The 15488-nt window shown below is 44.5% G+C and overlaps 1 protein-coding gene across 1 annotated transcript in view; it reads right to left on the minus strand.

The window, feature by feature from the left end:
• Positions 1-294: 294 nt before the first annotated feature.
• Positions 295-15488, minus strand: part of AMFR (autocrine motility factor receptor) — a 29253-nt gene continuing 14059 nt past the window's right edge. The window contains exons 9-14 of the mRNA XM_032195568.1: positions 13327-13517; positions 11632-11735; positions 9482-9616; positions 8310-8393; positions 3223-3407; positions 295-1756 (exon numbers count right to left, since the gene is read on the minus strand). Coding sequence (XP_032051459.1) covers positions 1609-1756; positions 3223-3407; positions 8310-8393; positions 9482-9616; positions 11632-11735; positions 13327-13517 — 847 coding nt within the window. The 3' untranslated portion in view covers positions 295-1608. The remainder of the gene's footprint in view (positions 1757-3222; positions 3408-8309; positions 8394-9481; positions 9617-11631; positions 11736-13326; positions 13518-15488) is intronic.

Raw genomic sequence — 15488 nt, forward strand, 5'->3', positions numbered from 1 at the left:
GGCTGGATTCCAGTCCCAGTAACTGGTCTACAACCGAGGGCTTGGAAAAACCTTCCCTAAACCCGCTGTGTTCCCCTTGGTCCCCCTTCCTGTCACGACGAAAGTGCGAGTGCTGCATTTACAAACCAAACACATGCCAGGAACATAAGACACACTACAGAAATTTCCAAACAATTTCCAACACTGACCAAGATTTTATTTTTTTTTTTAAACAATAAAAACAAACAGCTGTGCTCTGAGCAAAACCAATGATCTCAAAAAAATTCTTTGAAGTTTACTAACAGCATTGCAAGGTAAGGCTTCCCAAAAAGTTTTATTGAAATAAATTATTTTCACCTAAACATCAATGCAACTCCTTTCATTAAGTTCACCTTTAAATGTCCCTAAAAACCAACAGTAAAAAAAGTTACCAACAATTCTAGATAATACTGGGCTCCTTCTAAAGGGCAGTGATGCTAGAAGTCACTCATCAGGAATTTAAGAATTAAGTCGCTGCCATGTAAAATTCAACTATGCAAGCTAGCATTGCCGGTTCCAAGTGCATCTCGTGTCAAAAGTTCTTTAGAAAAATCACAGGTTAGCAGATTGGATTGCAGCCTGCCTAAGGCCCAGCTGCCCCAATTCTTCTAGTCTCGTGGTGAAGTCGTGGGGTTAAAAATGAAATAAAAAAGCAAGATATCAGAGCTATCTCCAGCCTCTTCCTTGAAGTCCATCCATGTTGCTCTGAAGTCCGAAACAGGCAGGCTTTTCGATTGTACTCCATCGGCTTAACGTAACACTGAATGCCAGGGGCTACAGCCTCCCCTCGCGCCCCTTCTTTAACACTCGCTTCCTCCCAGTCTCTCACTTCTTTCTGGCCATAAAAGACAAGGGAAAATAGCGCAGCCCCGGCGAGTGAGCAGAACTACAAGTCTGCCAGTGCAGAAGAGCCCAGCAATGGTAAACAAACTAGTTTATGCTGGAATCAATGCGAATTAGCACTTTGCTGCACAATTCATGATTTCATTTTTTTCTACATTACGTAGCTAGACAGCTTCCATCCAGCCTAAGCCCTGACTTCCCAGCGATACCACTCCAGCCCTTCCAGCTGGCCTGCAGAGCACCCTTCCTTCACTCTCGATACGAGCAGGAACCTAAGAGCAGGGACCTGCTCATCTAACGCAGGGTTTGCTGCAAATTTCTAAGCTTTCTTCCCCTCATGGAATAACTCTCCCTGGTCTCAAGCTGAACTTGCCAGTGCCCTCTGTGACCTGCACCCAGAGCTGCTCATTTCAAACACACTTTCCCCAGCTTCTGCGGTGCAGTCAGCCTCACACCTCACGCTAGCTGCAGAAATCATGCCCGAGGTTTACAAATCGCCTTTGTTTGTGGAGGGGATCAATGTCACATAGAAAATATTACAAAAAAGGTTAATTTGTCAGCTGTCCAAACATTATTAGACCACATGCTTTATACAGCAGAGAGGCAGCCAGCTCACTCGGCAGCACAGCTAGCTGAACTCTGAAGTGACACTTTCCTGCTGGTATAGAAAGCGCAGGGTTTTTTTTTATTTCATTTATTTATTCAACATTGCTCACGAGGAGGAGGAGGAAGGAGAAGCAGCGAGCGCTAAGAGTTTTGCTGCATCTGAAGTCTCCGTTCAGCGGCGGCAGCTAGCGTCCTGCGGCGCAGGGTGACGGGGTCGGCGGAGGCTCCCTCGGGCAGCGAGGGCTTCTCTGTGGTCAGCTCCTCGTCAGAGGTTTTGTTTAAGTAACGCCTACAAGAGGAAAAAGGAAGATGGGTGAGCAGAGCCCACCTCATTTGGCTCTGGAAAATACTCAGCTGATACATCCAGGAAGCAAGGTGGGGGTTAAGGCATACTGAAAGCTGGAAAATACCGTGCAAGCACACGCAGGCTCTGTACTCAAAGACAGCCCATGGCACACTGCACAGAGTGGGAGAAACCCAGTGCAAGATCCTTGTGCATATGAGTGGGAGCCGGTTCTAGAGGTCTGGGCTCTACTCAAAACCCAGAGCAGCTCACTGAGACTTCAGGTGAGTTACTGAATCTGTGTCTCCGTTATTCCACCAGCACATTCCAGGTGCAGGTGGTGTCTACCCCAAGAAGTCAGTCACTGACAAGAAGTGAGCCTTCGACAGGAAGGGCACTTCAGCTGCAAAGCCTCAGGTAATACAGAAATACAGGGAAGCAGCATCCAGAGTTAATAGCCCAACACATTTTTGCAGGTAGTGACAAAATACAGTAGTTTGCACTTCCACAGCTCTCCAACACAAATAAGGAACTAGTGATCACAACATCAAAAATGCTTTTGTTTCTCTAAAAAACATTTTTCAAAGAAAAAAATTGTTTTGGGAGAAAGCCTATTTAGAGATAAACAGTTCAAAGCCATCATACCCCCAGTTATTCACATGACAGCATTTCAGTATGAGGGGGGGACAACTCAATGTACTTTTTGTAGACCCTTTCTATGGCCTCCCTGAGATAAAATGGCAGGGACAAAGCTTGTTACAAATGCTAAAAAAAATTTATCTACAGCTGCAAAGTGTTTTTCCTTCCTTTTTTTTTTTTTTTTTTTTTTTTTTTTAAATCAGCAACTAGATGTGAGCAGAACTCACCAACATGACTAACTCATGTGAAATCAGACTCTACATACAAGACCTATTACTAACTGAGCTGGAAGGGAGTCGGTCATGCCCCCTTCAACAGCGCTGACTGGTTAATCATGAGCTCCTCTGGCATGTTTTAGTTAGTGGCAGTCTGTCATCTTTGTGCTGCTTACTGCTTAGGGTTCTTGCTCTGCATTTGCAAAGAGCAGTGCCAGACAGTAAACTCAGTTGCAACACACACAGTGCTGGCTGACACCTAAGCTAGGAGGTAAACTACGGTGCACAAGAGGGCTCAGTACAAATAATGTTCTCTCACTTACTACAGGCTCACATTAAAGCTCACTGAAGCTGAAGAAATCATCCCATGATTTCAAAGAGCTTTGGATCACCACTTAGGAAGCTGTGTGCCTGTTGTGACACATGACGCTATTTCAAAACTGGGATTATCAGTGACAGTTGTCTTAAACAGCAACCTGAGCCTGCTGTAGCAATGTATTTGTTCCTCTTAATACGTTTTGCACCAACCCAATCTTGCAGTGGTCATAATCCATTCAAAAAACATTCTGGAGGAAGTGTAACTGAGAGGCCAGGCTGGAGTTTTAGGGAGGAACATACTTCCGAGCTTGCTGCAACAAGTCCTCCTTCCGCTGAACCAACATGCGCTGCCTTTCATCAGCTGACTTTGAAAAGCGACTCCCCCTGGCTTCAAAATCTTCTGCCTCACTGGGTTCTGCTTCCATTTCGCTGAATTCTACCATTTCTTCCAGTCTCGAGTTCAGTTCAAGTGGTACTCTCTCCGTCTAAAAGAAAAAGGGGAAGGAGGAGAGATGAAAAGTTTGTAGAAAAGAAGTCGCAAGTCTGTGCAAAATTTGCTAACAGGGCTTCTTTGCATCAAAATAACAAGCTACAAAGAACTGTCATTTTCTGAGGCACTGGAAGAAGCTAGAGTCTCCCTTGGTTTCCTTTGAAAGCCCCAGCCAAAGTACAGAACAAAGCTAATTCAAAGCACGTTCAAAGCGCCTGTATTCTGTAATGCTCTATCTCATACGCCATGTTTGAAAGTGATCTCAAAGACATAAACATTAATTACTCATAATTAATGCTGTCTGAAAACGGGGCATTTGATACAGCCAGATTCTGGGGCTGACTTGATAAGCAGCGTAACAGCAAAGAAGCTAAAAGGCAGAAATCCACACAGCAAGGGAAGAACAGCAAATGTGCTTGCGAAGAGGACGTGGGCGTGAGAAGGGATTTTACGAGGCCTCGGTAGCAGGGTCTGCAGCACCCGAATTACCGCGGGTCGGGACCGCTGGAGCGAGGCTGGCAACTGTCCCGAGCCCAGCGTGTCAATAAAAGAAGCTGGCGGCCCTGCACATACACCTCTTCCCCCTGGATAGCTGGCGGGCATCACCGATGTGAAAATTGAGCTGCTGACGCCGGTACAGCAGCGCAGGTGAAGCGTCGGATCCTGACCACGTCCTGTCACACACAATCAGATCAGCTCTGCCAGGGAAAACAAGATGCTGCTGAGCGCGGCAGCTTCAAGAAAAAAATCGTCTCGATGAAAGGCTTGAGAGCTGAGCTATCATTTGGCATCCCAGAGGATTTCTGAAACAAGGAGGATGCAGCAGAGAGCTACTAGCCAAGCCAGCTCCTAGGTTTGGGTCTCTCAGCCACTGCAGGAGACATGACGGGGGCAGGTGGGTACAGAGGGACCACTGCTCAAATCCCAGCAGCATGGGCACAGTGTACAGTGCATGGATTTTAACATATGATGTGCACAGCAAGCTGAGTCACCCCAAAACCCTAGAGATGTCCCCAAAGTGCCAGCTCACTCACACAACGCCTTCAGAGGGCGCCCAGCAAGACAGCACTTACGGGAGGGCTCCCTGTAGCAGACAGATTAATGCTGCGGTAATGAGATGGGGATACTGCTGGCCTGCCTCAACCGAGGGGAGGATGGCAGAGCTCCCCTAAAGGATCTGATCCTGTTTACCCAGGGCAGGATGACCTCAGCAGATCCAGAAGAGCAGGCACAGAGCACCCCAAGTGCTGCTTCTCATCACCACATCCGTCAATGACAAGGAACAGGGGAGCTCGGCCAGGTAAGGCAGCAAGGAGGGTACTCGTTATGGCCAAAGCCCAGACAAGCTCATGTTTTTCCCCCATTAGAAGATGCAACTGCACTTCTTTCTTGTAAAGCTACAAAGACACAAAATCGATCCCCTGAGCATTGTTCTGTAAGAACACGAGAGAGCCCTGAGGAGTTTTGATGACAAAAGGATCAAAACTAATTGCAGGAGGAGTTATGACAAGGCTCAGTATCAGAGCAGGTGTCAGATGCAGAAACCTTCACGCTACAGAACCCACTCCTCCAAGATAAAATCAGTAAGTGCATGAAAACCATGGGATGCCTTGGAAGTGTTTCTGCATAGAGACACCAAGCATTTAAGCAATGACAATAAACAGGATTCTCAAGGAGGGGCATCAGCTGCACCAGGAAAGCTTCGGCCTTATAATGACAGCTTACTAGGTAGGTCTGAATAGCCCTACCCAAACTCAGGATTAACAGATAAACACACACACAAAAAAAAATTAAAGGATAATCTTCAAATACATTTCAGCACATGAAAATACAAGGTTGCAGGAAGCAGCTGTAGCTGCTCATGGACCCGTTCTTACAGGGAGTTAACAGCAGAGTCAGAAAAAAGGGAGGGCAAATACGATAGGGATAGAGAGGGAGCACATCGAGCATTATGCACGCTGCTGGAAGCATTAACATTTCAATATACAGCAGGAGAAAAGTATGTGCACAGCATCTTATTAAGTGCACAGGCCAACACTGGTAGAGGTAGGCAATGTTCAGAGCATTATCTCACAAATAGCCTTTAACAATTTATATTGTGCTGATGCTCAGAAATGTCTCCGAGCTATCCTTATGGCAGCACTGACACCCCAAAACCACAAGGTATGTATGATGGGGGGGGGGGGCGGAAATGTCACTATCTCTATCTTAAGATCTTAGAATTCTAGACTGAATTAAGTTGTAACACGACACACAGAGGAAAACCTACCTTGGCCATGAAGAAGGGTGCTTTTATTTGAGCATGTGAGCTCCCCTAATGGGTTTGCCATGATGTTGGAGATGCACAAAGACTACCAGTGGGCATATTCATTTAAAAAAAGAGAAGATAAGATTGAAAGCTTGTAAAATCTACTGTAAAGCTGCAACACAAAGGAACTAGAGCTGCCAGGCTCTCTCCTGGGGGCTGTGTCATAAGGTGTGAAGTTACATTTTTCCACTATTTGGAAATGCAAGTCTCGCCCACGTGTGATGATGAGGGCTCCTAACGTCCCTCCCCTCTTGCATTCAAAAAGCTTCTTAAAAATCAAGTGCAATCTGCTGAAGTAGCTTGTTTGCTGCTAGATCTTTCCACACAGACAAGAGCTTGACTGACTACAGCAAAATATTCTCCTGGCAAAAAGTCTTTAATATGCCAAGTACTTGGTTAAAAACTGAAATCAAAACTGAAGAGAGAGAAAAATAGACTGGAGTTTCCTAGGGGATGGCCCTGAGCTCCCAAGTCTTCCCTCAGCAACAGAAGAAGTATCAGCAGAACGGAGCTGAGCAAGCTTGTCTCCCAGGCAGACCCCTGTGGCTACCTAACAAGGGTGGTCAGCTTGTTCTGAGCCAGCCTAAATGAACGCTAAAGGCACAGAGCAATCAGTCTGGCCTCACATCCTTAGAAAATCCCTCGTCTCCTGTCCTGCCAAGGAATGTGTTCGAACACTAAGGCCTCCCAGCACAGCCCTCCTGTGGCAAGGTCCGCAGAGGGGCATTTCTGTAAAGTCCACCTGCAGTACAACCAGAGGATGGTGTGGATGCAGCACGAAGGAGAAAACATGGACCAAACAGGCAGGCAGCCAGGTCTACAACACAGAAGTCAAAGCCTTTAGCAGCAAGCCTGCTTCTTTTAATTGCATGCCCCCAACTTAAATACAAGCAACTGGAGCAGAGGGACTGGCTGAGCTGCCCCGTTCAGACACTGGTCTGTGACCCTCGTGCACGCAGGAGGCAGGAGAGGGAGAGCAGCAATGGGCACATCCCCTGCTGCACCCAGCAGCCAGTTCCTCAGCACATGGTCAGCTCAGGCCCCCTCTTCAGGCTTTGCCCGCAAGTCCCATTTGGGGCAGCAAAAACCATCCAGTTAGCAGGTTTAGTTTGCTCCAACTACAACACTTCACGTGAACAAAGGCCTGAGCTGTAACTCACACCAGGCACACCTTTAAGGTCACCACATTTGAAGTCCCCTCCCAGGTTTTTTAAGTTCAGTAGCAGGACAGAGACATAGGCAGAGCCAGGCAGGAAGAAAGGGACAGCAACACAAACACACAAGCAGGATCTGTAGCCAGCTCCCAGCTAACATAAACCAGTTCAAGGCTGTTTGTAGAAACAGAGATTTTACTCACAAGGAACAGAGAAAACACTACCAAAACATTCTAATTAACTCAAAAAGTTACACAAGAGTTGTTAGATCCAGGCCAATATTTGCATTCCTATAATTATGAATCTACTACTGCAGGCTTTTATCAACCACCTGTACCCACCCCTCATCACCTCTTCTTCAGCCTCAGCAGCAGAACCGAAGCAAAGCTTCCTGCATCTCGCTCCCTGCTCACAAGGCAGGCTCCCTGCTGCTCTTCAATTCCAAGCGAGTGGCAGGTTGGCTACTTAGGCCAATAAAGGCTGCAGAGGTCAGAAAGTTGCCCACCTTACAAATCCACTCTCTTTCTAACCCAGCTGAGAGGAAGGTTCATAGAACAGAAACCCTCATGGTTTCATTACTCCAGGCAGGGAAAAACAGAAGTGCAATGTGACCTCACTCTACTTGCAAGCTATTTTTCTTCTTCCCATCTCATTTTATCTAGGCCATGCTGCTTTAAATCCTTCAAGAGGAAAAGCAAAAAGTCATTCCCGTGCTTTGCATGTAAAGGGGCTACTGTCTCTTGGCCCTGTTTGTATCCCGCTCCACTCACAGTAAAGCTCCCCAGGTCTGCAGTGCTTCCTCCAGATCACAAAGAATTTGTATATCCACAAGAGAAACACTACTCATTTTCAGGGAAGTCTCTGGAGACCTACAGGATAGGAATGGGAACACGAAGAGCAAAGCATCTGCTGTCTTGCTCTTCCCACTCCATAGATGGGGTGGGCCTGACAGACACAAAGACGCGATCATCTGTTCTTTGCATCACTTGAGAGCACTTTCATTGAAGAAACGAAGAAAAGCTTAGCAAAAAGAAATATACAGAGAATCAAAGCATGGCTGAGGTTAGAAGGGATCTCTGGAGATCATCTGGTCCAACTCCCCTGCCAGGCAGGGTCCCCTAGTGAATGTTGCACAGGATGGCATCCAGGAGGGTTTTGAACAACTCCAGAGAAAGAGACTCAAGAGTCTCTCTGGGCAATCTGGTCCAGTGCTCTGTCGCCCTCACGGTAAAGATGTGTTTTCTTATATTCAGATGGAAAAATAAGAATTCTTTACAAGACCACCATGCTGAAGTCATCAGAGATTACAGCACTTCAGTTGCCTGTGAAATGCAGAGGAGGGCGGCCACCAGCCTGATCTGATACTGAACCGAACTCACTTCTCTGTCCATACAATTTCTAACTGTGCTTTTTGGCCATTTTTATGCCAAGTTACCTGGGCGACAGTTTCAGTATCCTCCTGATCCGTACTGTGCCGTTCCACAGGGTTGTTTGTTGCAGGTCTAACGTTTTCTACACGCTGAAATGCAAGCATCATGGGTTTAATACAGCGTGTGAAATGACAAAACAAAAACAAGCCCTTCGAACACATTCAGACTCTGCCTTCTGCCACATCATGTGTTGTGTTCAATTTAGAAACAGATAAGTAAGCAATAAACAGAATGCACTGTGTTGAAAGAGAATTCTCTCTGCTTCCCCACACACAGACTGGAACTGCACTCCAGATAACAGCACTATCTGATGAGCACACAACCAGAATTCAATATTCTTATTAGCACAAATTTTGTCCCCAGACTGCTTTACTGAAATCTGCTATCGCTAATTAAGAACACGGCATCATTTTGCTGTATACTTTCTTTGCAGAAAACCTTCCTAAATAGTACAATTCAATTACGTGTCAGCAGAGAAATCAACTGGAAATGTTCTAAAGGCTCTGCACACGAGCAACGGGGAAGAGCTGCTGTAACTGAACAAATATTTGTCTCTAGTCTAGCTAGGACATTTTCAATATATTTTTGGTACATGACTGAATATACTGCATTTACGGAGCTTTAAACAAAGGAAAAACAAATCCCAAGGGTTTTATTTATTTATTTATTTATTTTTGTTTTTAACTACAATTTGGCACTCTGTAGCACATTTGAGATGGTACAGACAAGCACTGGATGCACCCAACAGTCCAATTGTATTGATCAGGGGCATCCTGCATGTGTGGGTGACAGATTTCTAGCTTTCCTACATAAAGAAAGCGTCCTGTATTGCACATGGATAATGCTAAAGCACAACTGAGACAGCAGCTATTATCCTAACATATCAGAAGGCCTTCCAAGTGCTACGGCAAGGACTGGATGTGTATACTTGAATCATACACAACAGTGAGGAATTCTGATTAAAGTCAGACATGGCAGTGTGAAAACACATCATATACCAGGCAGCCAAAACTGGTTTGGCTCTTCCGACTGCAACACCTTCATGCAGGTAAAATCTGAAGAATAACATTGCGTTAAACTAAGCTGGATTCAGTGCTTTGACCTATCCCATGCCCACCCCAACAAGCTCAGTTCTGTGGTAAGACAGACATTTTAGGTACATGGTCTGGTGACTTACCTGCGTGGGGAAAGGTACCTGGATGCGCCCTTCTAAGATGTTGTCAGTGGTTATCTCTACGGAGCGAGTTAGCTGCAGATCCTGTAGAACTAAGTGATAAGGAACCTGAGGGAACATCTCCTGAATCTGATGAGCCTGGAGAAAGCAAGGTTTATACAGTTAGTATCAGGGATAATTAGAAGTTAGCTGGTTAAGTATCTTACCAGGAAAAAAAAAAAAAAAAAAAAAAAGAGCAGTTCAAAGATGCTGTTTAGGATATCATAACCCACATATGAAACAAAAATTTTAAAAAATTAAAAAGAAAAAAAAAAAAAAAAAGGACAACCTATGCTGGCAGTGACTTACAGGGCAGTATTTTGACTCCACTGAAGCCAACAGCAAAACTGCAACTCCTATGGAGACATCACATGGTCCTGAAAATTTAGGTTCCTGTTCCTTTGCACTTGTAGATGCACAAAGGCTTCACAAGCTTCCCAACCCTCATTTTATGACAGCTCTTTTAATAAAGATCTGTACAAAATTCAGGTGTGACTGAAAGTTAGCTCAATATTAAAAAATATAAATATCATTTTGCTCTGTCCCAGACAGGTTTCCAAAATGGTAAGGACAAGCAGAATAAGCTTTAATCGCCTATTCTCTCCAGCCATCCTGCCTACAAACCAGCTTTAATACAGTCTGAAAGCTCAAGCAAATTAAACCAGAGTTGTCAGGGCATTGTTATTGGATTTCAAGTTACTTAAATGGTATCTGAATGAAACAGATAAAAGAGGGCAGACAAAGCATATGCTTTTAGAGTCCAACAGATGGGCTTTATTAAATATTAAAATCTGTATTTTAACTAATGCTGAAAAATAGAAGGGAAAAAACTGAGAACAACACAAATAAGAGTAGAAGGTGTATGGAAAGCAAAGCAAAAACTGTGCACCAGCTGACAGTGAGTTCAAACACACACAACTACAGCAAACTTAACTCTCCATTGTACTTATCTGTGACCGAAACAACTGACCTAGCATTTCAGCCTCTGGTCTTTCCCTTGAAACACTCCTCTAAGGTTTTATTCAGTAACACAACAGAATTTCACTTAGCTTCTATTAAAAACATATAACACTAACAGAAAGGCCCAGGTTAGCAAACTACTAAAGCAGGGATTTTAATATAAGTTGTTGCTACTTTTAATAATGCACAGCGATAGAAAATCATTACTTATCCTGCATAAAAGCCCATTAGTGTCACGCTGTCCTGTAAAAGAAAACTAAGCTGACCTTCAATGGAGAGTCCCTGCATATTTAACACACCAAATCATCTCCCAACACCTTCCAAGTCCTGACCCTGAGCACCCTAAAAATTTTGGCCTTATTCTATAGAGGCTTAAACAATCACAAAAGTTATGAAGAGATCTTACGTTGAGAAAACTTCATTGTCTTCAGGAGGCCCCTCACTGAACACATATTACCTTAGGGCACAAAACAGCTTGAAGAACTTAAAGGAAATGGCACTTCTCAAACTAAATGAACTTAAATATTTATATTGCATGATGTCATATCCTTCTCTTTTTGTTCTACATTGGAGTGTTTGTTCATGAAGTCATCAAACCTGGGACTTCATCCTCAACACTCCTATTATCATCATGAATCAGCAAGTCGACTGTGCTACAGAGAGCCCCATCCCACATTGACAATACTTTCCAACAGATACAGCTATCTTGGAGCTTAGTGCTATTAAAAATAAATTAAAAAAAAAAAAAAAAAAAACACACAGAGAAAGGGGTTGACCAGTTGCCACTTGGCCAACAACTAAATTTTTTGGTTGCAAACTCTGACCCTTCACTACTGGAAGCTGTTAGTGAAGCCAAGTAGTGAAAAAAAACCTGAAGTCACACGAAGCAATTTGAGAAAAGGTCTACCCACCTGCACCTATACCCCACAAAAGTACATGCAACTTTTCTCCATCACTTTCTTACCTCCAGCCCTGTCCTTTTGCGTTTGCACGTCTGAATCAACCTACAGCCCTAGCTTCAATGAAATAAAGCTTTTCTCACTCCTAAGTACTGTTTTGATTTCCTTCCTCCTTCTGTTCTCTATCTATATGCAGCTCTTTCCCTCCTCGCACAAATAGGAGGGCTGAGGTCCAAAACATTGAAGTAGTCTTACCATAGCGTTGAGCTGGGAGTTGCTGGCTTGTGCAATACCAAGGATGTTTGTAGTGTGCATCACTTCTACTGAAAAACTGGGCAGCCAGCTGGCAATTCGAGAACCTGAGAACAAGAAATCACCAAGGAATGAAGCAGGAATATAAGAGGTTCTAAGCAGGTGAAGTACTCCTGTGTGTATTCAATTCAAGTCATCATATTTCCACAAGGTACATATGAGGAGTTCTGCACTGCAATCCATCCGTAAGGTTTCTCAAAGATGGAGTTGGCTGGTGTGAGTCAGTACCTGCCGGCCTCCCAACAGACAGGACAATCTCTTGAAACACACTCACAGTGGCTTAACAATCTCAAAGTCAGAAGAGGATCAAGAAAACAAGAACACCTTATTTTCTTTAATGTTCCCATTAGAGAGAAAATTAAAATAATCCAGAACCCAATTCAGTTCTGGAACACACGAATAACTCCAGCAATTTCACTAAAAACAGGCCTGCTTCTAAACAACCTCAAAGTAGTCCCAAAATGGGTCAGATAATAAGTGGCTGGCATCACTGAGAAAACATCACTACGTGGGGACAGAGTAACTTCAAGTGACTGCTGTAGTTATGTGCTCAGGCTCAGAGAAGGGCATGTGGCTGACTCCCTCCTCCTTCCCCGTTTCCATTTAAATAAATGCGTGGTTTGAGCTACGCAATTTCTCCTCCTGTCTTCACAGTAATTTTGTGGGTCTTCAAGCCACAGGAGAGCACTGGGGAGGACAGCTATCACAACACAGAATGGTATTCTAAATATAAATGTCTCTCAGAGACCTAAAACACCCCAAAAGTGGGAGCCATGCAAGAAGCTATCAGCAGGTCTCAATACTTAGAAGCGCCTGACCCTCTCTGCTCGTTATTCTCCCCCACAATCTCCAAAGGCTACAAAAACAAAGAACAGCTCACTGTGCAAGCTTGCAGCATCTCAGCTATACACATTAACAGGAGCTCCACAAGGACAGAGCCCAGAGATGAATATTTGCACTAGTGAAACCTACTGAGAAGTAACAAGACTGCCAGCAAAATCCTCAGAAACTGTGGCAGACAAGCACACACTGTAAAAAAATAAAAAGGAGGATATTCCTTATAAATTGTCTCTTGCAGGGAAAGTTTGTCTGCACACACACAGCTCATCATGGCCTAAGACGCACAGGTTTTGTGAGTACTTGTAATAGGCTACTGAACTCCCTGGAACTAATATGTGAAGCTGTTCCAGTTACAGGACTTCTAAGAAGCAGCTTCTGCAGACTTCTGTACCTGACCAACCACTACAAGGTTATTGAGTGGCAAATGGAATTGTGAGAACTTCACATTACCCAGGGATAGGGGAAAGGTTCAGTTCTAGACTGTCCCACACAGACTCCCTTCCCAGCTGCCAGTGATTAACCAGCCACCTGGTGGCAAAACAAGACACAGGAGTTTCCCATTCTGTTGGTCAGCAGGGCGTGCAATGGATAAATGCCAGTAGTGAAACTGTTAACCTGAACAAATCAAGAAAAAGGAAGCACTTATCGGCACAAAATCTTTCAAGAAATCCCTATAGCTCTGGACAACTTCAGAGACAAAAGAGCAGTAAGAAACATGAACAGAATTCACTGCTATGCAAGGCTGTTCCCTCTGTTTATCTGGGCAACAGCAGAGGATGTCAGATGTGCTCAACTCACCATCGAAGTGGAAGAAATGATTGTGCTGGTTCAAGCGTGGTCTGCCTTCTGCTACTGCCACAGGGCCCAGGTTCTCCTCCAGATTTTCCCTTTGGTGATCCTCCCTCACGTGATGGCTGTCAGTGATATTAAGAGACATTCTGCAGGTTGGGCAAGATGTATCTTGTTCGAGCCAGGACCGCAGGCATGAGCTGAGAGGAAAACAGTAATATTGTAGTGAGTTTGCAGCAATGTTCCAAGACGTCAGTATCAGAAGTACATCGAGTAGCTGTAGTGTATTCTGTACAGAACACCAACAAGTCCACGTGAACTGCTTTGAGATGATTTGTGAGATACACCTGATGAGCTCCTGACAACTGGCACAGGCTTCTTACTTCTTCCAGATGAAAACACTCTAGTGTTCACTTTTTATAAAGAAGCTTGCAGATTTATCCCAAACTTCAACGCTCTGCCAGCCTGCTGACCCTCTAGCTCAGAGAGAGTAAGTTTTGCCTTGAAGATGAAACAAAACGTGTCTTTTGTCTCACAATCCTGCTGAAAAATCCAGCTGAAAAAGGACAAAAAGCAACTGGACAAATATTTCTTCAGATGGTTTGGATTGGAGGGGACCTTAAAACTCATCCAACTCCAACCCCCTGCCACAGGCAGGGACACGTCCCACCAAAGTGAGTACAACTCAGGGCACTTTCTCAATAGATAAACATAAACCAGTGCTGTGCCATGGCAATGCTCACCTAATTCTGAGCATTCACTGTCTTGCAGAAAGTGAGAAACGTTTGAAATGCAGGTTTCAACACTCAGAGCTGTGCCTACTTTTTGATTCAGACTGCTATGACCCAACTGAGGTATTTTTTTGCACGTAAAACCAGATTTTCAGCATGGAAGACTGAATTTCACAGAACCGAACACAACACACATTTCAGGACTACAACACATACTTCACACTTGGAGGGTGTGTTGGTTTTGTTTTGTTTTTTTTTTCCAGCAGGAGATCTCAAAGCATTTTGGAAATGTAGAGACACAAAAAATGGTCAAATAAACCCAGCCACCCAGGTGCTGGAAGCCCCAGGGACCATTCCAGCCTGCACCAGCACCCAGCCAAAGGGTTGATCACCTCCAGTAGGATGGCTAAAACCAGGTCAGGCTGGCAAGGTTTCAGGGCAACAAGCGTTTTGAAATTGGCTGAGTGCTTCCTAAAAGATGAAGAGAGTTTCTACAGAGCCTAAAAGATTGAGACACCCACTCCCATTAAACTTCAGCTGTTTATCTCCGTATTAATGATCTCAGCAATGTGAATCATCCCTGCCATCTTCTACTCCAAATACACAGCTGTGACAGAATTCGCATGACATTGAGAATGGACACAAAAGCTCCATGTTGGCGAAATCACCAGGCTTTTGTGAGGAGAGAAGCCATTTTTATCTGGTATATAGGGTTATTAATTATGCCTATTTTTATATGCAAGCCTAAGTCATTCACTGCAATATGTTCCCTCCCTAAATGCACCAAGGAGGTAAGGGAACTTATTCAGAAAAGAGGCAGATGGGTCATTTTAGACACAGAGAAAACAACTTTCTGAAGAGGAGACCCTGGGCTTCTCAAGTGCTCAGGAGGTGATTAAATATTCACACGATTCAGTAGCACTGCAAGAGGAGTCTCTGCTACTGAGGCAAATTATCTCATTAGAGACTTCTTGAAACACAGATAAATATTTATGGCAAGGTTTGTCACAAGTGACAACAAATTAGCACACAGATTATAACCTCTGCTCTGACAGCTACCAGAAAAGTAAAAAGCTATTTGTGGAAAGGAATCTGCTCACATGACACCGCAGGGAGAATTTAACTGACCGTGCACATTAACCCACCAGGCACTTCAGAAATTCCCGATTCAAGCCCCGTATCTCTTTTTGTCACTAAGCACCTTCTCCTCAAGAAACTGGCTGCTCATGGCTTGGACTGGCATACGATGACACCAAGTTAGGTGTGTGTCAATCTGCTTTAGAGTAGGAAGGCTCTGCAGGAGGATCTGGATAGGCTGCACCGATGGGCTGAGGTCAACTGCATGAAGTTCAACAAGGCCAAGTGCCGGGTCCTGCACCTGGGGCGCAATAACCCCAAGCAGAGCTACAGGCTGGGAGAGGAATGGTTGGAGAGCTGCCA

The sequence above is a fragment of the Aythya fuligula genome, chromosome 12 (genome assembly GCF_009819795.1).
Source record: "Aythya fuligula isolate bAytFul2 chromosome 12, bAytFul2.pri, whole genome shotgun sequence".
In the NCBI taxonomy this organism is placed as follows: Eukaryota; Metazoa; Chordata; class Aves; order Anseriformes; family Anatidae; genus Aythya; species Aythya fuligula.